This window comes from Anas platyrhynchos, chromosome 1, assembly GCF_047663525.1.
Source record: "Anas platyrhynchos isolate ZD024472 breed Pekin duck chromosome 1, IASCAAS_PekinDuck_T2T, whole genome shotgun sequence".
NCBI classification, from domain to species: Eukaryota; Metazoa; Chordata; class Aves; order Anseriformes; family Anatidae; genus Anas; species Anas platyrhynchos.
This window is the reverse complement of record NC_092587.1, coordinates 92404116-92431919: the sequence shown is the minus strand read 5'-3', so window position 1 is coordinate 92431919 and position 27804 is coordinate 92404116. Positions and strand designations below refer to the sequence as shown.

The 27804-nt window shown below is 38.6% G+C and overlaps 1 protein-coding gene across 2 annotated transcripts; it reads left to right on the top strand.

Moving 5' to 3' along the window:
• Positions 1-20: 20 nt before the first annotated feature.
• Positions 21-26751, top strand: CIP2A (cellular inhibitor of PP2A). Of its 2 annotated transcripts, none has more exons than XM_027449462.3 (21): positions 21-270; positions 1786-1933; positions 3265-3377; positions 4971-5065; positions 5605-5701; positions 6676-6798; positions 6938-7083; positions 7791-7866; positions 8983-9210; positions 9710-9869; positions 10901-11042; positions 11787-11886; positions 12721-12839; positions 17307-17499; positions 19333-19407; positions 19491-19601; positions 19880-20076; positions 21572-21685; positions 23533-23615; positions 24116-24255; positions 25306-26751. In XM_027449462.3, exons 1-21 carry the CDS (start codon positions 169-171, stop codon positions 25474-25476), a joined length of 2733 nt encoding a protein of 910 aa, XP_027305263.1. In that variant the 5' UTR covers positions 21-168; the 3' UTR covers positions 25477-26751. The 2 variants fall into 2 exon arrangements, with proteins under 2 accessions (XP_027305263.1, XP_027305264.1); XM_027449463.3 differs by having other exon boundaries at positions 62-270; positions 1786-1985.
• Positions 26752-27804: the final 1053 nt, after the last annotated feature.

The following is a 27804-nucleotide window of genomic DNA, read 5'->3' as shown; positions in this document are numbered from 1 at the left end:
TACCACCCCCAGCACCAAAATGGCGGCGGCGGCGGCTCCTCCCGCCCTGCCCCGCGGGGGAGGCGGGCGCTCCCGCTCAGTGGGCGCTGCCGTCAAAATGGCGGCGGCGGCGGGAAATACGAACGGGCTGTGTCGTTCCCTGCCCTGAGGGGGAAGCCGGGGGGTGCCATGGATGTCTCGGGCTGCATGAAGTCGCTGCTGCTGGCAGCCACGCAGTATAAGGCTGCTAAGACGCCGTGCAACGCGGCGCTCGTCCAGCGCAGCCTGGAGGTGAGGATGGCGCCGGGGCTGCAGGCCGCGGGGGGAGAGGCGGAGGAGCGGCGCAGCTCGGGCTGAGGGGGAGGCACTGGGGTTCCTTTGGGATCGGGGAGCTGGGCGGCTCCTCTCGCACCGCCACGGTGCCGGGCAGCGGCTGGCCCCGCTCCGCCGCGATCGCCTTGGGCTCTGCGGCCACCGTGGGCTCGGCCGGCCCGGCCCCGCAGCGGCACCAGGTGTCCGAAGGGGAAGGGGAAACCCGCCCGGGGCCCGGTTCCCAGTTCCCAGGGAAAAGAAACGGTTCAGTGTTTAGTTCTGTTCCTCTGCTCTTACTTCGCCTTTTTTTTTTTTTTTTTTTTTGTACAATCGTATGCTTTTTCTGTGTGTATATTCCTACAGTTGCATGCTGTATGCTTATATGTACATATGCTAAGCATATAAGGGATGTTTTTCCAGATCGCCTAAATTCTTCCCAACAAAAATCATTTTGTGACTTAAGAATACAGTCTAAATGACAGACTGCTCTTGTGTCTGACCTCTGCCTTTTTCATGCAACTTGTGAACAGAGGTGTTTGTCCCTAAGGGGTAGTCTTGCTTATTTCCCTGACCTGTCTACAGCCTTGTCAGGGGCTTGTTTGGTGAGATGAGAGAGACACCCTGGCTTAATTGCTTACACTGCGAAGTATCTTTTCCAAATACATTGGTTTTATTGCTAATACTAAAACATAAACAAAAAAACTGGTACTCAGCTTAACTTCCTTCTCCATATCCACTGTAGAGAGGCGCACAGGGGATGTGCAAAATCAATGCTGCATTGCTGCATTATCCACATATAACTCATGTCTACCCATACTGATGTGCAAATATATCATTTACAACATACTATTATATCGGCTTTCCTGAAAGCAAGTTTTCTTTTTCATCTTAAGCATAGAGTACTCACAAAATAGCACTGTTACCTTTTACCTTCAAGCAGAGTAATACCTTTGTATTTTTGTCCGCTTCTTCAGAAAGTAGGTTATTGGGTTGAGCTGAAGGCTAATCAATAAACGTTTGTAATGAGCAGTATGTATGATTGTTCTTTAAAAGTAAATAAATCCTGTCTTTTATTTATGCTAAAATCTGTATGAGGAACAACCTGGCATTAATTCTTTTCAATATGCACAGAAGTAATAAGCATTCTTCTGCATTTTAACCAGAATGTGTTATTACAATGAATGCTGTCAAAAGGCAATCAAACAAAACAAGTCCCAAAACTGATGGCAATATGAACTTGGTATTTTCAAAGCGTAAAGGAGGTATGTACAGAGGAATAATAAAAAAAAAAAAAGCTTTTTTTTTTTCCGCAGGTTTTTTTTTTGTGTGTGTGCAGCAAATTCAAATATGGATGTTCTTATTAGAGTGGCGGATACATTCTCAGTTTGTCAAACATGGCAAAATGTAGTTAATGTAACACTGTGCTTTGTCTTCTTTATTAAATGTTTTGCAGCAGTTAAGTAATTGAGGTTGTTTTTCTCTTTTCATCTCCAGGTTATCTCAGGACTGAAGCTTACACGATTATTTGTTTCAAACCAGATTCTACCAAGTGAATGTCTTAATTGCCTAGTAGAACTCCTTGAGGATGCTAATATAGACCCTTCTCTAACCTTGGCTTTGGTTACCTTGCTATCACAGCTAGGTAAAGTTTACATTTGAATTCCTAATTTTGTGTCTGAGAAAGGAGAGACAAGGTGGGTGCTGATTGTGGCACATGTGTTGAACTTAATTTTTCACACCTTATGTTCTAAGTATTTTTCATCACGATGGAGTGCTTGGCTGAGCTACCCAATTGTATATACAAGGCCAAATAAGATTTTAAATCACTGTTAGAAACAGAGTTCAAGTCACTAGTGTGAAATGACAATAATCGTGCTTGTCAGATTTTTTTTTTTTTCCCCACTGGGCTACGTGAGAAATTATTTTCTTTTAGGGGCATTGATTTGAGAGCTTGAAAATATTTCCTAAGTTAAGAAACCTGCCATGGGGATGTGAAAGGAGGGAAAAAAATGTTATAACAATGATTGTCCTTGTCTCAGTTTAGTTCTCCTATCGGAGTGCTTGCTAGGCAGCAGTGTGGATTCTACAATATCCTGAGCCCAGGTACTTCCTGTTTCCGGATTAGAAAACAGGTTCTGGAGCCTCCTGTTTGTAGGGATGGATTTTTTTTCCCTTTTCCCACAAAAAGTGGGACTTAACTGTCTAGGGAGCTATGTGTTCACCATAACCTACATATGTAGGTTACATATAGAGGGAAAAATTATCCCTTTGCTCTCTGCTTAGAGTTTTCCCTTAAGTGTGGGTGGTTCTTGGTGTTCTGAGACCTTTAGGATGACCCCTTACTCGTCTTTATTTTTTATTTTTTTTAATGGTTATTGTAAAATGTTGTAAAATATTGTAAAAATTGTTGCTGGGGGTCATAATTATTTTTCCCAACCTGTGCAGTCTGGAAAATTTTAAGAGTCAGTCCTCCTCCAGCTGATCTGTTGCTTTACCCGTCATCCTTGCTCACGATGTTTTTTCCAGGACTGCCTAAGCAGAATTGGATTTTTGTACTACTGTTGCTAGATAACCTTATCAAGGTATCAGTTTTAGTCTACTTGCCACCCTTGCATGAAGCAAGAAACTAAGGTCATTGATTCTAAGCTGTAAACTTTTTAACTGCAGGATATAAAATCTCAGATGGAGCTTACACTTTGGAGGTAGGCAGTTTCTTCAGTGTTGAAACATCCTAAAGAAAAATAGCATTTCAATTCACTGTAAGCTCAGAGCTTAGGTAGAGAGTAAAGTGTGTAGGAGCTGTGATGATTTGGTGTTTTTTTGTTTGTTTGGTTTTTTTTGTTTGTTTGTTTTTGTGAAATCTGCTTGGAAAAAATAGTCAAAGACTAGGGCTTATGCTTAGATAAGTTGCTAATACAATGATTGCTTTTGCTGTTACATAGGGTGTTTTTGTTAATAATACCTGAATTCTAGCTTTAGACAATGACACTAGAGAAGCTCTTCAGGATACCTACAATCTGACCAGTGTCCTGGCAGGAGTGGTTCATCGAAGCTCTACTAATCTTAACGATCCAGTATTACTACAGGTAACAGGATCTAATGCTTAATAATGATTAGTTACTTTTGTGAAGTATACATTATTTCAGGTAGAGCTTTTTAAGAATTGTTACATACATCTACAGTATGTGTTGAGGGAAAGTTGATATAAGCTTTCCCTCATATAAGTTGATATAAGCTTTTCCTACTTTATTTGCTGTGTGAGTCTAACATGGCGAGATTTTAGCACTACATAAATTTCTGCATGTTCTCTTTAAGATTGCTTGTGCTTCTCACCTTCTCTAATTTACAAAAAATAAAAATAAAAAAACCACCCTTTTTGAAACTGGAAATTTCTACTGCATGAAATCACTGTATGAGGGAATGGAAGCTTATTTTTCAGCTGAGGTAAACTTGTTAATTTATTCTAATGTTCCTAACCAAAACCTAGATTTTGTTTTGTCTAATCAGTACTTTGACAGGTAAATGGGAATGAGTGAAGGGAAAGCTGTGGTTCCTGTTTCTCACTGAAGGTTTCCAGGGCATGTATGCCTCCTTTCCTCTGATCATTGCTGTTTACTAGTGAATGTAAGGGGCTGTACTAATGGAATCGCATTTTTAGGAGCTAAGTGCAGACATCATGACATTATTGCTTTAGTTATTTTTAGTGAACACTTGACATATCTGCCTGACTACACCAGCTTACACCTGTCCGTTCTGTGCACTGAACAGTAATGTTGGGCTTTTAAAAATAAATAAATAAATAAAAATATGTGCAGGATTTCTCATATGTGGTTTTGAGCTTTCAGCATACACTTGCTGGCTATTTGTGATCACAATTTTCTTTTCAGAAGAGGGAAAACAGAAAAACGAATTTACTAGCAGTTATGTTGCCCTTGATCTGTTGGAAATTAATCAAGTGGCAAGTACAAACACTTTTCTAACGTTTTGCATATTTCTCAAAATACTAGGGAGTACAAGATGACTTGGGGATCCAGGTGACTTATCAGTCAATGGAAAAGGTTTTGTAATCATCAAATAGATACAGTTATATTTTTAAGCTCTTATGTTAGGTGTTCTACAGGGTGAGATTTCATTTCGTCTGCTTTCCGTAGCCATGCTGCAATTCTTGTCACATCCAAGTGTATTCATGTCACGTTAACTCAGTTATATGCCAGAAGAATGTTGTATGACAAAGTAGTATCACTAGGTCTGTTGGTGGTTTTTACAGCAGGTATGTTTTACTGTAAACATGCTTTCTGCAAGAGGTTACACAGTGCTTTTAGATTTTGGTGAAACTTTTGGTACAGAACCCCTTTCTCAGTGACAGAATGGCTGATGAGGAAAAAGGGGAGAATTGGTGGGCTAAAAAGTGAACTCCTCTGTTAAAATAAAACTTTACTAACCTGTCTGGGCTTTTAATAAGTACACAGTAGTCAGTGTGGTAGGATATTTTATTCCAAGTACTTGCAGCAGCTTGTATAACTATTATGTTAACATTACAGTTGGAAAATGAATTCATTTGTAGCGTTTGGTTATTTCTTCTTTAAGTTTCAGCTGTAGGAAAAGCCTTTTGTACTTGTAATGTTCTTCAGTGAGATGCTATAAGGAAGACATATGTGAATAGCTTTTTATTTCCTCAGAGTATTCAGCTGCTTCAGAGGCTAACCTACAATGTTCCAGTCTTTTGCGCTGGTGCCAACCTCGATGAATTGATTTCATTTCTAATGCACCACGTGTAAGTGTGTACTCACTTGTCTTTCCTCATGAGAAGTCCCTAGCTAGGTTTCTACATGTAAACTTTCTGAAGATGATGTGAAGTATTGTACTAGCTTTCTGGTCTTCAGAGTAAGCTGTGATGTTTTTGCTGTGAAGTTACCAGAGATTTTTACTTAAAAAACATGTTTTTAAAGTTTGTCAAATGTGGTGTTGTGGGTGGCTGAATGCTAATTGGCCTCTTAGCCCATCCCCAGGAAGGGGAAGCTAACAAACACAGAAGCCATGGGAAATATTCATGCCTGCTCCTATAAGCAGACTTGCTTTAGAAAAATATGAATTTTGTGCAGGTCTAATGACTATTAAAAACACCTGAAATAAAGGACCTTTGATAATGTTCATCTCCAATTCTTGTTATCGCTGTTTAGCTCAGTTAAAAGCTGCCTGCAGATCTTAGTTTTGCTTTGCTTGCACGAATGGTATCTTACTCAAAAAAGTAACTACATTCAGGATGCTTTAATGAAAACATCTTTGATTAAACTTCTGGACTTCTCTTTCCAGTCAATCCACTGAAGATGAGTTAACGATACCATGTTTAGGACTTCTGGCGAATCTCTGTCGTCACAACTTATCTATTCAAACTCAGATAAAATCTTTGGTAAGTGTTTTGGTTTTGTGGCATGGCTCTCTGGCTTGAGGACAAGAGTTATTTGACTATGAGGAATTACCTTTCTATTTATTATGCATGTTTTTCCATGCATAAGAAATAATCGTGACCTTTTTGTTCAGTGTTGTGTCCAGTGTTGGTGGTTGTTTTCTCCAATTTCAGAAACAATCAGTACAACTGGAAGCTGGGTTTTCTTTGCTGTTGCACAGGCTTGCATTACACATTCAGTTATTGCAACTGTTCTCTGCAAAGAGAATTTAAAACTTGAATGTATTCTAATTGAATTTATATATCTTTGGTAGAAAAACTAAATGTTAAAATATAAAGACTGTAGTTGGATTTCAGGCAAAACTTACTGCAGTTTGCCAAAAAAGACTTAATTTTCAAAAGATAAATCCTTAAAAAAAAATAAAATACAGTGATGTCAGGTCAGGGCCTTTGAATCTTCCAATGCACATCAGTATCCAAACAGTTCCAGTCCATGTCTCTTTATCAATCTGTACAAATGTAACTTATTTCTTGATAGAGGCATAAAATTTCATTTATGTGATAGTAAATGTTGTACTGCTTACCTTGAAAGGAAGGGGGGGTGGAAGGATGAACTATTTTCAAATTGATCAAAGAGGAGAGAGGTTCAATTTTCAGTGTGTTTTTTTTTCTTCTTTGAAGTCTTAGCAAAATGACTTTATCTGTCTATCTGTCTTTAAAATAGCGATGGAAATCCTTGCCCTCCTTTTATTGTTCTACCCTATGCAAATTCAACAGAAAATTTAGTCGTTGATGTCAACTCCAGTAGTTGTGCAGTAGAAGAATGCTAAAATAGATTTCCTGGAGGAAGTCTGTCATTCTAACATTTTTGTATCATTAATGATTTGTTTCTTATTTTAAAATATGAGCAATCTGTAAGTATGGTGCTCTTACAGAACAAAACGAAACTTATAATACCTGTTTCTTTTTTGTTTTAGAATAATGTGAAGAGTTTTTATCGTACCTTGATAAGTTTCCTGGCCCACAGTAGTTTGACTGTGGTTGTGTTTGCTCTTTCAATATTATCAAGCCTTACTTTAAATGAAGAAGTAGGAGAAAAAGTAAGTGATACTTTGAAGTTGCTGATAAATCTATTGGCCACACTGGGAAAATCAAGTTCTAATTCCATCTAACTTTAATGTGCAAGAGACCTGAGCAAGTTAAGTATGTTCTCGAACATAGTTTTCCTTTTTCTTTTAGCTCTTTCATGCTCGGAATATCCATCAGACTTTTCAGTTAATATTCAATATTGTTGTAAATGGAGATGGCACTCTAACAAGAAAATACTCTGTTGATCTACTCATGGATCTTCTGAAAAACCCCAAAGTTGCAGATTATCTTACTAGGTATGGTTTGACTTTATAAAAAGTACTTAAGATATTTTTTATAAGCTTTTGTTCAATTCTTTTGCTATATACCATTTGTTTTCTGAACCACACACTGGGAAAAAATCTGTAGATGCTTCTTGTGTGTTACTAGTTGATTATAACTATGCTGCCTGAAACTAAAGGATTCTTGTGTTACCTGCTTCACACAGAAGTGTAAATCAAAACACGTCCTTTCCTTGTTGCTTAAGAACTACTTAATGCTTCTTTTCAGTAATTCTTTGTCTCAACAGTGTCAGTGGTTGGACAATTTCATGAACAGCTATTGTGCCTTTTTGCAGGTCTACATTAATTTGAGGTAGAATAGTATTGACAAAGTTAGAATAATTTTACTGTAGTGCACTACAGATTAAATGTGCAGAGTGCTTGTCTATTGCTTCTGCAAATTCAGCTAGTAGAATTTAGTTCTGAAATCCCATCTGAATCTTCAGCAATAAGAATAGCTAGAAAGTCTTGGTGTATTTTAAATATTTTTTTTTTAATTCTTGGAATATTTTTGAAGTCGAGCTTCTGTTTTAGCAAAATTACACCATCAAAGCTATCACTGTACTTGAAATGTTTGTGGGTAAAAAGGAAATAGATCACGTTTCATTTCTTGGTATAAATCTCAAAGTTCAAATTTCAAATGCTTTTTTTCTGCACCCTCTTTCCCCTCATGTATGCTATAGGTATGAACACTTCACCTCGTGCCTTGGTCAAGTATTAGAACTCCTTCACGGAAAGGATCCCAACTCATCATCGAAGGTATTTATGCTCTCTTATCTTAAGGTTAAGAGGGTACAACTCATAACCTGATTCCATTTCTGTAGCCATAAATAGGTTCCTTGTGTATGAGGGTTGATTAAAGAAATTGATTTCAAGACTCTTTAGTGACTTAGTGTTTATCAGTTTAAGTCATTCAAAAGCCTCTCAGGTTGTATTTGCTTGGTGTGTTGTTTTTGTTGGGTTTTGTTTGTTAGGTTTTGTGTGCCTGTTTTCAGGCAACAGATGAAAAAGCAAAAAGCAAATATAAATACCTTTCATACTTTGGCTAATAAGAAATGTGGGTCACAGCACCAGAAATGCAGTGTGTGCCCCACTTCACATACCAAGACTTGAATTAATACTACTCAGATCTAGAACTGATGGTCAGGGAACCACGACACTAGTTTCAAATTAGGGAGTATGTTCTTGCACAGTAATTGAACAAATTACTTGGGTTCACTATTCCATTCAGCTGTGTCTCACTACCACCTTAAATAAATGACACGTTGGCTATCTGGTGCTAAAGACTAAAATACGATATGTCATGAAAATGCTTGGGCAAAGTATATCTGTGAAATAAATCTTAAAACATTTGCTAAGAGTGCATTTCACATCATAGTAAATAAATGCTCATGTTTCCATGTATGTGACTTTCATTGTTTATTGGTTATTACTTAGAAATGTGTGGACATAGTGCCTTTTGGGGCGTTTTCATTTTCGTCTGAGTTTGTACATGGGCATTCATTAATATCTCAGAATATTTTTCCCTTCCATAGTTTTTTTTAATTTAGTGCATACCAAAGCATTTCTACTGCTGGTAGATCACTAGACAGCAGTTGTCTTTTTTTCTTTTCTTGTTTAAGAAAGGAAAGCAGTACACTGAATATCAACTGTTGCAAGCCTTCACCACTCAATGGTTTTCTTTAGTCTAGTGGACTGTATTGCTGCTGCTCACTTGACTTTATGGAGGGAAAAATATCATTCATAACACTTTAAAATGCCGAGAATAGTTGATTAGAACCTAAATATCTCTTCAGATTTGTGCTATGGGAATTGCAATTGCTGTATGAGTAATTGGTTTAAAAGTGTTTGAACTCTTTCATTCACTTCATACAGATCTTAGAGCTGCTGCTCGCCTTCTGTTCTGTGGTTGAACTGCGTCATACCCTGCGGCAGGCAATACTGGAACCATCTGGCTTGCCAGTCTCTGGAAATACCAGATTTGTGACTCGCTCAAAGACTTTTGAACCATCTGTTGCATTGGTACACTTGTCAAACCAACCATTGGAAAGTTCTGAAGACTGTTCAGTTCTAGCGTTGCAGCTATTCAAAGAGATTTTTGAGGTACCAGAGCTGATAACTGAGTTTGAAGTGCTTCATAGCAGCTATATTTTTGTTTTGATTTTTAAACATCTAATAACATTTTACTTGAAAAGTAGCATGTAAAAATATACCTGATTTTTTTTGTTCTAAAACTTCATACTTTAACACTCAGCTTTTCTTTTAAAGACGTGTATTTCAAAAATATATCTGTTCTGAAAGTAAAATGGAAGATATGGCAGTTCCATATCTATCTATCCATATCTACCTGCCATATGGCCAGATGGCAGATAGATACAAAGCTATACAAGACTTGTTTTCAAGGACTTCTACAAGTGAGAGTTTCTACTCTTTCACTGTTATTTGTTAAACTTCCTTCTCCAGTGTGATACTGATCAACAGTCTTAAACCTAAAATAGCAAGAGCCTAGGAACGCTTGATTACAAGCTGGTGGAGGAAGAAGTAGAGTAGACTTGTCTTCCTTTCTCTGTAGTTCTAAACATTGACATAAAATTTATTACAGGATGCTATTAATAGTGGGAACAGTGCCTCAGCTGAACACTTTGTGGATCTTTTGCTGCCTGTTCTTCTTGATCATCTTCAGATGCCAGAACAGATTGTGGATGAGCTGTTAGTGAAGAAAAAGTGTGAAAGAATGGTCAAGGCTATTAATGTCCTCATAGATATCCTTTTTATGTGCCTATTGGCAGTTAATTTATGACTTTTCCACTATGGACTTTTTCACTATGATCTGTTCCAAGGTATTAGAAGAAATGTCCATTTTGGGTCACACTGATAGCATTTAATGGCGATAACTGCACTAATTTTACTTAATATTGTCAGTTTGAAAGATCTTAAGTAGCTTTCTAATTGTTACGAGATTATTTTGTAGTAGAGGGATTCAGAATAAAATGTTGTGGCTGTTCAGCAGTACAGAAGCACCTTACAGATCAAAAATGATTAGTGTTTCTGGTGAAACTGTAAGGAAGAAGGTGGGTGGCCATCTTCTTAATCATTGGAGTATTGTGGCCTAGCTAAATCTAATGCAGTGCCCAGCCAAATATGGTAAAAACTTAGACTTGTGAAATAAGAGTAAAAATAATGCAGAATGATATCATTTAAACTTTTTTTTAAGGGGTTTCCTAGAATTTCAGAACAGCTTTTTTAGTCACCTAGTGTAACATCTTGTCTCTGACAGGATTTGGGACAGATTTGGTGAGAAGGCAAATCTATCATGTCATCTTCAAGTATACAGCTCTAAAGTACTTGAAGCTTGCATTCTTCTGCTTCTGATTTTTGTCTTGTTGCCTTTTTGAACTTGGTGTCCTGAAGTAAGGAGAATGTGACAGCAGGATGTAGTCCAGCATCTCAGCTGAAGTCTGAAGTTTTTTTGGCTAGTTCTCCCCTAGCTAACTAGTTCTTGTGTTAGGCACTGGTTGTGCAATCCCCTTTGTTCATCTTCTTCCTTTAAGTTGCCTTATTTTATTGTGGTTTCCTGTAGCTGTCTGTTTCCAAGTATGTTTGGTTTTTAGTTGAACAGCAGAGGTTTTTTTGGATTGTCTGTTAAGTGTGACTTAAGTGGTTTATATAGTTGGTCTTAAAAATTATTTTTGGAGTATGTCATGCTTGGATGTACTGTCTTATTAAAAATATTTCCTTATGGTGCAAACACCTAAGCATAGGTATGTTAAGAATAAAACTTAACTCAATCTACTGCTCTGTAGAGATGACATACTGAAAATGCATGCCTCAAAGGTACTGACTGCCAGCCAATGTGTGTCTCTGATTGAACACCAATTTACCTACAGCGGAATTGATGCTGGTTTTGGGGCAAAGGTAGTGGACTCTAAAATGTGGTAAGCACACAATTTTTTTTTCCTGCAATCTACTTTAGCTAGACCTGTGTGAGTTTTAATATTGTTACAACAGAAAATATACTGTAGTTGAAATTGCCATTTAAATGAAAGTAAGTCAGTACTGTTTTTAAATCAGATTTAATATTTCTGTGGCAATAGAATGTAACATTGGTCATCTCAATATATAAAACCTGGCTTAAACGTTCTGGTGCTGTTTTGTGTGTAAGCCAGAGTTCCATTGATGTGGGACAATGATTTTAAGCATCCATTAATTTAGGCTCATCTGAGGTGAAGCTTACCAGAAGTGATATCACCCAATACTCAATACTAGGGAAACAGGGGAGCCAATGATGGTACTAAAAAAGAATGTACATTCCTTCAACTCAGTGTCACTGACTTGAATATCAATATAACTGAGTTATATGCCCGATAAAATTGGCCAGTGATTAAACCCATTTCACTTTCAAGTTGAAAGTGCTTTTTGAGTTTCACTGCTGTCCTTGGTACGCTGGAAAAAATCAACAGCATGTCCATGGAACTGATTTCTTGAGTGATTTCTTGAGTGACTTCTTGAGTGACTTTTTGTAGTGTTGGCATTGATGCCTTGCTAGATGTTTAACATCTTTATGAATGTATTTATTCACTCTGTAAATGTATTTATTCACTCTGTGAATTTATCAGTACTGGTTTGACAGATCTCCCTGCCTTTTTTCCACTTTGCTTTTGCATTTGTATGTTGAAAAGCAAACTTGCTGCTGATACTATTTTGAAAACACTTGATCTTATGAGCACACTGAAGAAAGAAGTAGCTAGTATGGAAGTGAGCTTCTACAAAATTCTGCAGGTATGAATTTAAAATGTCTTATAAAGTGTATGTGTGAAGAAAAGTCTAATAGCACTGCAGCAGTTTCAGTTCTAAATGCTTTTGCATGCTTGTCTCTGAGGTGGTAAAACTGATAGGGAATAGTCCCCTGGGTACAGTTCTTAAATGTTGTTTCACTGTTAGTTCTTCTTAAATAAGAGCAGTTTGCTTTCATACTTCTTATTTCAATCATACATGGTAAGGATTATCCTTTTAAGACTATTAGGATTACAGTTTGGAAGTAGCAAACCAAAAAGTTATCACAACTATGTAATCACGTAGTTTGCAAGGTTATTTACTATTAAATGAATACATCTGTGATATACATAGACAAAACAGTCTGGCTGGATAGTACATTAGCTGCTTACTTGCAGATGGAAAATAAACCAGGCAGTCAACCACTTCATACTGTTTTGGAGGGTTTTCTTTGAAGAATGGGAATTGTGTAACTTAATAGGTAGCAATCGTAGTCCCACAGCTATCAGGAAATCCTAATAAAACTTAACACTTATGATCCTTTATGATGGAAATCAAGCACTTAAAAACTTGAAGGAATTAAGTAATTACTTTACCTGTTATGTCAATTCTAATTGGAAAAACAAAATTTTAAATACATGCACGTGTGAACTGTTTTTCAAATTCATTCTGTTTCATTAACTTTGGGGTTCAGAAATTTAGAAGGGCAGAACTTAAAAAGGCAGCTTTGGATAAAAATTTTCTGTGCTCATGGGCATTGGTATTATGTTTGTGTTTTTTTTGTTTTTGTTTTTTTTTTTTTACTCTTATATATCCTGACTCAAGTAGTTTCTTTTTTAGGATCAACGCCTGATTGCACCTCTTACGTTTGCTTTAACATCAGACTACAGAGAACAAGTCCAAATGGGACTTAGAATACTGTTTGAGGCTGCACCCTTACCCGATTTTCCTGCCATTGTGTAAGTTTATTTTTGTGGTAGTCTGGCAGGATTTGAAATTTTTATGGCCTTAGTGATGCTTGTGTTTCTTGACATATTACTTTCAGTTCATCTGAGCTAGTAACTTTAGAAAAATTGTCATTTCCTCTCAATCTGCACTTAAGAGACAGAAGTGGTTTTAGAGGACAGAGGAAATAGTTGAAATGCTGACAGTTAATTAATGTTAGATTCTAGAGAGCCTAATAGTGACTTCCATCCCTCAGGGTTCACTTTTCTGAAGTCTGTGCTTAGAGTTTTATACTTGGACTGCAGCCGATGTTCTGTCAGAGTGCTCTGACGGAAGTTTAACTTGGAACCGTGTCTGAATTGCTTTTTATTTGAGGAAGAAGGATGATCAAATAGCCTAATCATGGTAACTTGCGTCATTGTGTGTTTTGCTTTTTTTCTGAGGAAAAAAAAAATGGCGGAGGTGGCATGTACAGGAAGTTGCTCCATTTTTTAAATAAAAATATGGTGATAACAGCTTAAAACTGTTCATCCTGAAAAAATAAATGCTGTTTTTATGATTATGATAGTACTATTTATCAATAAAATCCCTATATCTAATTAGATATAGCCTTCAGAAGGGCAATCTGGGTGAGGGGTTGTAATTTTCTAAGTAGAAGAAGGTCTGTAATGCCATCAAAACAGATACAAAATAAATTTTGAAAGCTGAGGCAGCAACTCTAATAAAATTTCAGAACAGGTACGCAGCTCTGATGGGCTCAGGCTGCAGGGAGTGTCCTGGACCTCTCCCTAAGATGGGGCAGCAGGAGGTGGTCTTCTAACCTGCAGAAGGTGTGCGGTTGCTGAGGAGCTGTGGTGCCAAGTGAAGGAGCCGTAAGGAGAAAGTTAGCGGACTTAGCATCAGAAATGATGAAAAAGAGAGAGACCAGATCCTCCTTCAAGGCCTCACAGCTTAAAAACGTGGCAACCTGACTTACCAGTTAAGGAGGCTTGCTACTTTCCGGGAGATCAGATTTGGGAAGTTTTGGGGGAAAAAATACAGAGGATTCTCTAGCCCTCAGGCTATTACCACCTGCTAGCCTTCCACAAGGGCAAAAATGTTATGGCAGGGGAGACTTGAATATTATCAAGCATGGTTACATGGCTCCCGTGGTGATGGACAAGGGTATGGGGAACACTGGCGGTGTTCCGCTTCTTCCTGTGGGTGAGAGTGGAAGGGGTTGAGGAGGAGCGGACAGATCTTGTTGGTCAACAATTGTTTGTGTAACCCCTGTCAAACAGGCGTGGTTTCCTTGATTAAGGATCAAGGACTAGCGAACATGATGAGGAAAGCTTTAAATTAAAAACAACAGGGGAAGGGATAACCACAGCCAATCAAGTGAAGAAGTGGTATACTGGGTTGGAAGGCAAAGGGTGTGGGTATATGTGAACAGGAGGCACCTTACAGCCATAAAAACAGCAGTGCTAAAGCAGGGTCACCTTAATGTGCATGTAAGTAAGCGATTGTCTGCAGCAAGATACCAAGGGGGGAAAAGCCCTTGTACTTTTTCTGGGAAATCAGCAATACAGGGTGCTCCTGTGAAGTGCCTGTATGCAGTCCTAGGAAGCAGAAGAAGAAACAGGGGGTCTGCTGTCTGCTTGCAGTTACAGGGCTCTGATCTGTGGTCCTCATGGTGTCCAAGCACCCTGGAGTCTGCTGCAGATGTAATGATGCTTGGGCAGAGTGACCACGAAATGGTGGAGTTCTCTATTCTTGGCGGGGCCAGGAAGGGAACCAGTAAAACCACTGTATTGGACTTTCGGAGGGCTGACTTTAGGCTGCTCAGGACACTGGTTGGTGGAGTCCCATGGGAGGCGGTTCTGAAGGGCAGAGGGGTTCAGGAAGGCTGGGTGCTATTCAAGAGGCAAATCCTAATGGCACAGGAACGGTCTATCCCCATGTGCCCAAAGATGAGCCAGCGGGGAAGACGACCAGCCTGGCTCAACAGAGAATTGTGGCTTGAGCTTAGGAGGAAAAAGAGGGTTTATAATCTTTGGAAAATTGGGCAGGCCACTAGGGAGGACTATAAGGATGTAGCGAGGCTGTGCAGGGACAAAATTAGGAAGGCCAAAGCTCATCTGGAGCTCAAGCTGGCTACTGCCGTTAAAGATAACAAAAAACGCTTTTATAAATACATCAACACAAAAAGGAGGACTAAGGAGAATCTCCATCCTTTACTGGATGCGGGGGGAAACTTAGTTACAAGAGATGAGGAAAAGGCGGAGGTGCTCAATGCCTTCTTTGCCTCAGTCTTTAGTGGTAAAACCGGTTGCTCTCTGGATACCCAGTACCCAGAACTGGTGCAAGGGGACGGGGAGCAGGATGTGGCCCTCACCATCCACGAAGAACTGGTTGGTGACCTGCTACGGCACTTGGATGTGCACAAGTCGATGGGGCCGGATGGGATCCACCCAAGAGTACTGAGAGAACTGGCAGAGGAGCTGGCCAAGCCCCTATCCATCATTTATCAGCAGTCCTGGCTATCGGGGGAGGTCCCAGCTGACTGGCGGCTAGCAAACGTGACGCCCATCTACAAGAAGGGCCGGAGGGCAGACCCGGGGAACTACAGGCCGGTCAGTTTGACCTCAGTACCAGGGAAGCTCATGGAGCAGATCCTCTTGGGAGTCATCATGCGACACTTGAAGGGCAAGCAGGCGATCAGGCCCAGTCAGCATGGGTTTATGGAAGGCAGATCCTGCTTGACGAACCTGATCTCCTTCTACGACAAAGTGACGCGCTGGGTGGACGAGGGAAAGGCTGTGGATGTGGTCTACCTTGACTTCAGCAAGGCTTTTGACACCGTTTCCCACAGCATTCTCCTCAAGAAACTGGCTGCTCTTGGCTTGGACTGGCGCACGCTTCGTTGGGTTAGAAACTGGCTGGATAGCCGGGCCCAGAGAGTTGTGGTAAATGGAGCCAAGTCCAGTTGGAGGCCAGTCACTAGTGGCGTCCCCCAGGGCTCGGTGCTGGGGCCGGTCCTCTTTAACATCTTCATCAATGATCTGGATGAGGGCATTGAGTGCACCCTCAGTAAGTTTGCAGATGACACCAAGCTAGGTGCGTGTGTCGATCTGCTTGAGGGTAGGAAGGCTCTGCAGGAGGATCTGGATAGGCTGCACCGATGGGCTGAGGTCAACTGTATGAAGTTTAACAAGGCCAAGTGCCGGGTCCTGCACCTGGGGCGCAATAACCCCAAGAAGAGCTACAGGCTGGGAGAGGAATGGCTGGAGAGCTGCCAGGCAGAGAAGGACCTGGGAGTGATGGTGGACAGTCGGCTGAATATGAGCCAGCAGTGTGCTCAGGTGGCCAAGAAGGCCAACGGCATCCTGGCTTGTATCAGAAACACTGTGACCAGCAGGGCTAGGGAGGTGATCGTCCCCCTGTACTCGGCTCTGGTGAGGCCGCACCTCGAGTACTGTGTTCAGTTCTGGGCCCCTCGCTACAAGAAGGACATCGAGGTGCTTGAGCGGGTCCAGAGAAGGGCGACGAAGCTGGTGAGGGGCCTGGAGAGCAAGTCCTATGAGGAGCGGCTGAAGGAGCTGGGCTTGTTCAGCCTAGAGAAAAGGAGGCTCAGGGGTGACCTTATCACTCTGTATAAGTATATTAAAGGAGGCTCTAGCGAGATGGGGGTTGGCCTGTTCTCCCATGTGCCTGGTGACAGGACGAGGGGGAATGGGCTAAAGTTGCGCCAGGGGAGTTTTAGGTTAGATGTTAGGAAGAATTTCTTTACTGAAAGGGTTGTTAGACATTGGAACAGGCTGCCCAGGGAGGTGGTTGAGTCACCATCCCTGGAAGTCTTCAAAAGACGTTTAGATGTAGAACTTAGGGATATGGTTTAGTGGGGACTGTTAGTGTTAGGTCAGAGGTTGGACTCGATGATCTTGAGGTCTCTTCCAACCTAGAGATTCTGTGATTCTGTGATTCAATATAATATTGTGAAATACCATCACAGAGGAGAAAAACTAAAATTTACTGTTAACACTCTTGCCTTTTGATGATTCAATCTTATTTTCATTCCTGATAAAAACAAAATCATTCTTACTAAATACCTTCTCGATCTTCCTACTGACAAACAGTGGCACAGTTATGCTGTTTTGCATGTCATTATTCAACTTGTTTCTTGGGCTAATAAGACACAGATGATCTGTTTTGCTCAAGAGAGCTGAACAACATGCATTTTCTGGTGAGGTACTGTACTTGTTTCTAACAGTTAACCTTAATAGGCTTTTAAGTTTTTCCTTCTACTTTCAGTATCTCTAGACAGTGTGGGCACATATCTGGAACCACATCTTAATGTTGGGTGATAATGCAAATGTAACTGTTCCAGTAGTCTGTCTTTTCAATGAAAAAAGTTAATTAGGCTGTGAAATTGTTTTCTTCTTCAGTCCTTGCAGCAGTACTTGTAGCAGCTTGTTTCATTAATATCATTTATGTTTATACAGACTCGGTGAAAGTATTGCTGCAAATAATGCTTACAGACAGCAAGAAACAGAGCACGCATCAAAAAGAATCCAAATGCAGTCACCCGTGACCAGCGTTACACCGAGAAGTTCTTTGTCTTGTTCTAAAGGTGATGATGAATCCACGACTTCAAATATTCAGGAATTAATTCAGAAACTTCATTCGGGACTAGAGGTTAGTAAAATTTGCGTACTTTTCCTAAATAATTGACTTTTTCAATTACTAAGGAAAAATAAAAACCTTAACCTCCATGTGTCAGGTTACAGTGCTTGTATCAGCTGAGCTCAATTTACTTTCCTACCTTGTAAAAATCTGCTCCTTTTACTGAGTTCCTGAGTGAAATTCAATGATGATGCTTTGAGCAGTATCAGAAGCTGGGCTGCTTGTTTAAATCCATTCTTCTGGTTCGGTTTCCCATGCTCTTCCCTCTGTCAGAGGTGGACACAGATCTCAGATATAGTTGTGAATTACTAGACTTGCTGAGACGTACAAGGAGCTGCCTTACCCGGAGTTTCCTTACCCCTTTATAAGAAGTAACCTGTGATGAAATAAAGATGATTATGTTGCTTTATAAGAATATGGTGCGTGTCTTGTACGTCTAAACAGGCACACAAGCATTTACATTTTCTTGCCTGTAGCTGTATCTTGAGCATTTCAAGTTGAATTTTTGTGGCCTCCTTGGAAAGGCAGCATTATTACTTCAGAAGGAAGCTTTTTACTTCTGTGCAGCAGCGTGCATTGTAAAGGAGACACTCAAACAGGCACCATGTATGGTGCACATCTTTGGGTATATACTGAACGTATTTCCTTTTTCTCTTTTCTGTTCAATGCAAGGTAGTAGTTGTTCTGTAGCCACTTTAGACTGAGTGAAGGATTGTTGCCTATGTTTTCCTTTGACTCAAAAGAACAGTATGCAAACAGCAAAAAACTGAACAGAATGTGCCTGATAATGGCTCGCCAGCTGTATTAGTGGCATTGCCTCCAGCCTTAGCTTTGCAACCCTCCTCTCTGTCACAACTGAAAAGAATAAAATTCAGCAAGCCACCAATCAGCTGCTGGAATAATATTGTATGAAAAAAAAGTCAAGTGACACTTCATTGGTTTCATTCTTACTCTGCCACTGGATATTCCTGTTGATCATCCTCTTCAGGACTGCATGTGACGGTCTGTGAGTGTGCTGCTGAGTATCTAGTAATGTAAGTCAGAGCAGCAGCAGTGCCTAACAGCACTAGTGTAGCAGCTTCCAGTAATGTGACAGTTGGTGCAGCTCTGATTTTTGAGGGAGGGAAAACATTACTAATATTCAGTGAATCTTTTGTTAGACCTTCTAGTAAGTAGAATTTTCCTTTAAAAGTGCATTAGTTAAAAATCTGTATACACAATCGCCTAAAACACCTGGTAGTTCATCTCTGTGTGTTCCGTATGTTGTGTGAAGCTCAACTGTGTGCGGAAACATTTTGAACACTTTTAATAGTACTGCTGTACAGAGAAAGCAAATGGAGCTTACAGAAGCTTTTCTTAGAGTTTGTGTCCTTCTAGATATTACTACAGCTTTGCAAGCAGGAAAAGGAACTACTGGTTTCCTGTTTTAAGGACAGGAAAGCAAGCTGGGAACTGGTGCTAGCTATGTGGGGGTTGTTAATATGCCAAAAAAAATGTATGTAATGGTTCAAAATGGTGCAGAGATTATACCTTTTTAGTAATTGTTTTTTGCACGAACAGCAGAAGGAACTTGCACTTAGTCATGCATCAGCATATATGAACACCTGTTCAAAATTGGCAGTATAGTAGCAGAACTGCCTAAGAAATGTATCCTAAAATCGTCAAGTAACATTCTTACTTGACTCAAACATAGTTTAATGAACAATTAAGATCTGTAGGGCCATATGTGCTTAGTAAACAGAAAAAGGAGAGAAAGCTCACAAAACTACCAAGCTCTTTTAGACACATTATCTGTTGAAGTAAATACAAATTTACAGTAGCAGTAATTGCAAAACATTTCCACAGATGAAGGAGCCAATCACTGATATGAGGATATCTGAACTAATGGATGTCTATGAACAGAAGCTGGCATCGTTAGCTGTGAGTACAACCTAATGTGTAGGGGTAAAATGCTGTCTGTAGATTCAGGGAATGTTAATACATGAATGTTCATCTTTGCACAGTCTAAAGAATCTAGGCTGCAAGACCTTTTGGAAGCAAAAGCTCAGGCTCTGGCTCAGGCTGATCGGCTGATGGCCCAGTACCGATGCCAGAGGGCCCAGGCTGAGTCCGAGGTGAGTAACAGGAGTCTCTGGGACTTTGGGGTGGGGTGGAGTAATAATTGTCTGGGCAGCTTTAACTGTATTTGCACATGCGGAAACTTTATCTTGCTTAGTTAACCTATGCTTACAAATGAGGACAGTATTAATTTTCATGATAACAATCCAGAAGAAAACAGGATGTTTCTTTGGACCAGTTTCTGTAATGTCTTTTAATATTCCTACTAAAACATGACTTATAAAACAGAATTGCTTGTAACTGCATTTTTTTTGGTGGGGTTTTCTCCTCAAAGGCAAGAACTCTTGCTGCAATGTTGAAGGATGCAGAACGAAAAAATGAAGAACTTAATGCTTTGCTGAAAGCTCAGCAGATAGAATCTGAAAAGGCACAGACTGATATCGAGCAGCTTTTTCAACACAACAGGAAACTGCAAACAGTTGCTGAGGAACATGAAATACTGAAAAAATCTTCTGTTGATCTTCTTCAGAGGTAAGATGCTTAGGATTTCTAAGCAAATACTTCATAGTCAATCGATGTGACAAAACCCTGTTCTGGGTTAGCTAAGCATGTTAGAAGGGCAACATTACATGATACTTCATGGTTTTAAGTAAAAAGTACTTTTCTCTTTGTATGCCCGCAGATCAGGTTACAGTATGTCATTCAAGAAGTTAATATGCTAAACGGAGTGAGAAGTGAAAACGTAGTTGTTGAAGGCCCCAGCTCAGGAAATGGTGGGAAACTTTGGGCATTGTCGTCTAAAACAAACTGACAATGCTTAATTTGTGACGGTGTTACACCATACTCTCAGCTTCTTTCTTTGATCTTATATACTGTCTATTTTGAGCTTGCATCTTTGATCACTTGTGTAGCAAATAACTGAAATGAGGTTAAAGCAATGTAGAGAGAGAGGCAGTACCTTGTGTGTTCCAAATTATTTACAGACATTATTCCTTTAGGCTCTTAAGGCTGAAATAAAACCAAAAACCACATAGGACACGTGAGAGAAAAAGTACATAGGGATAGAAATTAGTTATGGAAGAAAACAAATGTGCTTTGGAAGAATAAAGGCTTAAAATACTCATGGTGTTACAAACTCACATGCATCAGTTTTGTCACTAGGTGTCAGCAAGGCAAAGAAGCTGATAAAATTGAGAGCAAGTTGGTTGTTTAATAACAGACTCAGAAGTTATATCAGAAATTTTGAAGGTATATCGCCGCCAATAAGGGAAGTAATTGAAGGAGGAAAAATGTACACGATTTCTCAATTATGACTTTCCTTGAGTAAACATCTGTGGCCAGTGTGGAAGTACCTACTTTTTTGCTTGAGTTGTATGTAGCTATATCCTTTATGAGTGTGCATTTGACTAATCTGTGTAGAATAAAGCATCTTCAGTCTGTTATGTAACAGCTATAAATTCCCCAAAGTAGGAATAAAATAACTTACTGATTGTTATACTGTTTTTATAAAGTAAAAAACATACTTTCTAAACCATCTGTAGACTTTAAATGCTGTTCCTTAAAAATAATGAGATAACTACCATAGGGGGTGAGAATTTTCTTTTTGGTAGGAGAGCAGAGCAATTTGCTTCAAATGTGAGATCTGCTTCAAACTGTTATTAATTACACTTTGCACTGTCTCCATTATTTTCATTTTTCAGTATCGCTGTATAGCAGGAGGTCATAAACTGTCTCAAAGGGTCCCTTCAAAGATGACTGGAAAAACCTTATTTATAACAGTTTATGTATGTCAGATACCTAAACACAGATATCTGGTGTTTTGTCAGTCACTAAGAGTTTTCTGCTGGAGAGAGGTTCGTTAATAATTAGGGAAACTTGTTTTTTCACGTATGGTCCTTTAAAATACGTATCTTCCAGCTTGTGTGGGATGATGGCACAGATGTCAAGTTTTTTGACAAACTATTAAAGTAAAAGCTCTTCAAAAGCATTTATCCTCTTCAACCATAATCCTCTAATTTATTTGTAGGTATGAAACAACTGAAAGACAACATAAAGATCTACAGATTACATGCAATTCCCTAAATAAAGAAATTGAAGCAATGAAAAAACTAAATGAATCACTCAAGCAGCAGAATGACAGGTAAGTTTGATTCAGTCCTTTAAGTAGACAGTAAAGCGAAGTAGTGCTTTAGCATTCAATTTTGTAATTGTCTATGCTTTAAGTAACATCTGAGAAGTAGAGCTAGAAGTAAAAGATCCTTCAGAGTTGTGTTGTATGTGTATGAAAATCTGTAGCAGGGACTTCAGTTTTTTCTACTATATTCGTTGGGGGCAGGAGGGAAACCCTACAGCAATAGTAGTAATTTAAAAGCACTCATGATAACAACCCAATTTGGGGGTGGATTTTCTTTGGAGGGATAGGGGTTCTTTTTGGTGGTTGCTGAATTGTTGAATGCTACTATCACCCAAGGTTTCCACGTATTCCCTTTTAGCCTGCAGAATTTCTCTGTAATTTTATATCAGCAGAAGTACTTCAGGTTTTAAGTGCTTCCTTAAGGGCGGTGGGGGGAACCTACAAAATTAAAAGTTATATTAGGAAGAGTGTTGATTTGGTATTCTGTCCCTGGTGCGGAACTTTATTCCTTGACCATAAAACTCACTTCTTCTCTCTTGAGGACAAATTATAAGTTCTTCTATTTTTAATGGTTTAAGATTAGAGGTCTGATGTAACTTTCACCCATGTAACTAAAGAATAGGGCTTCTATTGGAGAAGTTTTATTTAATACTTAATTTTGCAGAAGGTATCCCTAAAATATGCTGACAGGCAAGCCTTAAATTCACTTTAGAAATAAAATGCCATTTTTGGTTTGACTTGCGAAGTTCACTTCATCCTTCCAGGCTCTTGCCTTCTCAGTGACTCGGACTGCTCTGATTACTGCCTTGAGTTCTGATTCAAATGGAAAATTTTTCATACAGATGGATTTATTTGCTTCTGAATAAACGTGGACGCTAACTCTTACTGGTGCAGTATGCAGCTCAGTATGATTGGGAGTGTATTCTGAGAAAGCTGCTCTTTTTTAAAGGCTAATGTGGTGATCAGTTACTGGTTACTGCATAGATATTCTTGAACTACCACAAATAAAGCAGACTATGGAAATATCCTTCTTCCCCCTTTATTGCCAGAGGCTGCAGTTTAGAAATTGTCAGATAGTAAGCGGATAAAGTAAGCAAGAGTGACAATAGGTGTCATGTAGGTGAGGCAAATGAGAGATGATGTGTGTTAGTAATGGTGAAAGGAAATTGACTTTGTGGAGTTGGAAGTGCTTGGGTTACAGCTGTAACGGATGGATGAGAGCGCCTATATATTAGGATAACATGTAGTTCCCTCAGTCTTAACTAGTGAGGACTGCAGATAACCTATATATGGATTACTGTGAAGTCATATGAAAATCAGTTTTTGCTGAGTGTTACATGACAGTCTGGAGACGTTCAGAATGGTATTAGAAAAACTTTGTGCATAGATGTGTTTGCATAGATGATAACACTTGCATGAAATGGGTGTTAGCAATGACATTGTCAATTCAGGAGCATACTAAGGGCTAAAAGCCCCATCTCAATCACTAATGTCAGAGAATTCTGACTCTGTCTGAAAGACAATTTCAGTTCTATTATCTTCAGTTCCATCTGTTCAAGGTACCTTGGACGCCTTGTGGCTGTAATCAAGATCACCAATTTCTGGTGTCTAGGCTTTTGGAATGAACGCTTTCAGTAGCTTCCACTCTGTCTTTGATCAAAGGAGGGAAATAATGGTTTCATGAGGGGAAAAAAAGGAGAGAAAACTTGTGCTAACACCCTTCGTAATTTGGTTGATTTGATTTGAAGCTCCTGACAGCAGTTAGAAGTTAGACAAAAATCATTCTAGCTTCTTAGAACAAAGAAATGGTAATATATATCACTTTGATAAGTAAAATTTCTCTGTAATTTTAGGACTGCTGCACAGTTGGTTGAAGCTGAAGATCACAGAAAAGAATTACAGCAACAGCTACAGGATAAAGATGGCAAAATTGCAAGTAAGTCACTTACCTAAAGATCACTGAACCTAAAGAACTAACCGGTGTAAATAGATGTTCTGTGCTGTAGATAAGCAGCTATATTTTTCTTAGTAACTTGTAGTTCTTAAATGTAGCTGGGGACATGCAATTTAACTGTTGAATTAAACAAATGTATGTATATACCTATATATCTTTGAAAGGATACAAAAATGTGATTTCCCAGACTATATGAATTTCACTGAATCTGTGCACAGCATCATATGTTCTTACAGGATCTCTTCACAGCATGTCCACTAGACCTATTTTCTGTAGGAACTGCAAAATGCAACAGTTCAGTTCAATTCTTCAGCAAACGCTGGAAAGCAGCTGCTAGAACTTAGCAATAGGTGGCGTTACTCAGTATTTCACTTATTAGCAGCAATGTTGAATATTAAAAATAAACGTATATTCTTGTTTCCTAGGTAATACAGTATGTTTTCTCTGACAACCCCTCTTTTAATGTGTTGATTTTTTTTAAGGCTTGCAACAGAAAATAAAAGTTCTGGAAGAAAAACTGAGAGCTCAACAGAAAGAAAAAAACAACATGGAAGAAACTGTAGATGTTCTTAGAAAGGAATTAGGTAAAACAGAACAAGCAAGGAAAGAGCTGAGTATCAAGGTAAGGAATTATTTGCAGTCTGCACTCTGGAGACTGGAGTATTAGATACCTAGATAACTGATAAAGCTGGATAATCAATATTCGACTGGTAAAGTGACCAAATAAAGTAGACCAGTCCCTGTGGTGGAGAAGAACAAACTCTCAGATTTAATTATGTACCTTTTGAGTTTTGAATTGCTGAGAAAAGAAATCGAATTCAAGAGAACAGTCACAGTCAGGGTTTAATAGGGCTGTATAAGGCAAGGTGGGTGAGTATGTAATACTTGGAAGAAAAACTGTGGTGCAATATTAAATAAATGAACATAGAATGCTCCTTTCAGTTTCTAGTTTGGGCTACTGTAAAATGCAGGGGGGAGTTCCTTGTTTTGCTCCCCCCCCCTCCTGTTTCTTGTACCCTGTATTAAGATACTGTGTATGTATGCATACAACAAAATACATCTGTTTTTCTTGGTCTTTGACATTCTAATGAAGTATATATTTTTCATCTCTAAAAACAATGTCTTCTCTCAAAACATGAGAGAGAGACCGGTTTGGCTATACCACAAAGTTAACAGGGTAATATTTTTTAAATACATAAATTAAAATCCCAGAAACCTCAGCAGAGCTGATATATCCTTGCCTATAGGTAAGGCTCCCAGTTAAGTGCTGGAAGCAAAGTCTAATCTCTAGGACGATGATATTCTGTATATAGCAAATATTTCTCTTGTTCTTAATTAATATTTACCAGTGTGTGGATTGAAATGAAACATGGATGGTTTAACCGGGAGCACTTCTCCACTTCTCTTGGTTAAAAAGAACAATGGTAATGTGGGGGTGGGTTCTTCCACTTGGTATTTAATGTTTAAATTGCAACAGTAGCTGTAACTTTTCATGTGTGCCAAATGTATAGCTGAGAAAAGAATTTCTAAAACGAGCTTATAATTTTAAAACTGTGTTTCTTAGTTGCTTACTTAAATTCACCACTAGGTCACTTAGCTTTTGCTGTATACTGTATATGTTTTTTTCAGTTAACAATGGAGGAAATAGTAACTTTTTTTTTTTTTTTTGCAGGCATCTTCTCTGGAAGTTCAAAAATCTCAATTGGAAGTACGCTTGGAAGAAAAAGAAGCACTTGTAAAATTACAGAAGGAAGAACTGAACAAACATTCCACTATGATTGCAATGATTCACAGTCTAAGTGGTGGCAAGCTAAGTGCAGAAACAGTGAACCTCAGTTTATAGGCCTCTGTCTTTTAAGGTTTTAGTATAAAATACATATAAATAAATATGTAAAATAAAAAAAATGAAGCTAGCATGCTATCTGTCTTAAAATCATCTAAAACTAAAGTAGCTTAACAATCAATTGAGAACAAAAAAAATAATTGTGAAGGCTTTTGTTTGAAAATACTGAACTGCTGTATACCAAAAAGGTCTTCTAGTGGTCTTGGCAGAACTACTATCCATCTGTCCATCTGTATTGGGAGCTGAACGCAACTTCTTGTTGGTGACTAAGCTTCCAAAATATGTATAGAAAAATGAGAGTCACTAAAATTTTTTGTCTGTTTATTCTGTTATTGGCAGTCAGGTAAGTACGCTTCACATGTTAAGCACTTTTATCATTTAATCTTGTTCACTTCAACTCTTCTGAATACCATCTGTTTTTTGTGCAGTGATGCTTCCTGCTGTATAAGGCACAAACACAGAAATAAAATGAATTATATCAATTAGAACATATTACACTGCAAGCTGTATTTATCAGCATATTATTGTGAATACTTCATGTAGTAAATATGTGGAGGTGTTTCTAATTTTGAGGAGATAATCTGAGTGAGTAGAAGAGTGTTTTTTCAAAAAGGAGCATCAATTAAGGAAAGCATGCTCATAATGAAATATATGGACCTACAAATACTTTGTAAATACTAGATAATACTTTCCTAAGCCCACATCATTTTATTCATTCTTTAAAAAGATCTCCACTTTTTTAACAGTCCTATCTTGTATATGCAACTCATGTCAACATTGCCATTTTTTGCTGTACACCAATGGGATTTCATATACTGTTCATAGTATAAATATTTAGGTAATTGTTAAGTATCCTTTAATATAAAAGACTAGAACTGAAGTTTTTGAGTGGCAGAACACTTTCCTCTCATTAGTTTACATATGACATGAATAACATGTCTTTTAGCAGTTGGCAGAATTACTTCCTTAATATACATATTTTTTGGTACAACTACCAGAGTTTTGGGTTATCTGTAGCATTACTGATTTTATTTCTGTCTCATTTGTAATGGCTAGATCTTAAAACACCTGACTTTCCTTAGGTTTTCAGTTGTATAATAAATGTCTACTCATGTATAGCCTTGTACATTCAGTTGCAATTATACATCAGATGAATTGTATCTTTTTTAACCTGTTCCTATAACATATATATTTTATGAATTAAGCCTAAGTAAGATTTACAGATGTTTTTCTGGTCTCTGTGAAGACTAGGGGAATAAAAACCAAATTGCTCTATCTTCTGTGTCTTTTGTATTTTGTTAAGTGTGGGATATTACAGGGATAACTGCCAGCTAGGTACAGAATACATGCAGTTTGGCTGCCTGTTTGCATAAAATGTAGTTATTGCTTAAGAAGGTCAGAAAGTGTCAGCAAAATTGCTGAGTTGAGGGTTTCTGTTAGTTTTGCAAACTGATTTGGGAAATAAAGCCTCATTACACTGAAGTAGAAATTTATAGTTAATAAATTAATAAATTTGAGTGTCAGAATAAGTTTGCAGACATGGATTCAGTTCTGTTTAAGTCTCTTGGTCATGGTGCAAGGGCAAGTAAACATTTTCTGCTCGCTTTCTGCCAGAGAAGAAATTCAAGTAGGAAATGTCAAGCATGTTACTAATTAAACTGATAAATGCTGGTTTGACTTTGTTTTCAGATGGCAGAATGAATGCAAAGGCAAAAATGTCATGCTACTCACCGGAGTAAGGTTATATTTTAATAAGGTTCATGGCCCTGGAAAATGCTAAATGAATCTTCGGAGTTTACATTATAAAATCCACAGTACTAGGCATGGTATATAAATATTGATTGGGCTTGGTTTTACCCCTTGGAAAAATGTGCTATGTCAGTATGATGTTGTTCTAAGCCAAGTGTTGCTGAACTCCTTTGGGATACACATCAAACAAATGCATGGACCCATCAAGCCCCTCTGACAACAGTTCTGTGTTCCTTCTTGGCAGTGTTTTTTCTAAACAGCAATGAAGTAAATCTGTAATAGTGGCTAATGGAAATAGAAAATGAATTCATTTCTGTTTAAAATGTTTATTTGAAATACATACCTCCTCTCACTGTAGAGAAAATCTCTAGCTTTTTACACTTAACTCTTCTTCTACATGAATTATGTTCTAGGAGTTTGCTTTTAGGCCTTTTGGTAATATCAACATTGAAAGCAGTTCTGTAATAAAGTTCCCTGTGCACTTTTAATATTCTTGTTGCACATAATATGCTATTGGACTATTTTCCCCACAGGCTCCTTCACTTAGTGCAGAGTAACCGGTACAATGAACAGCTCTTC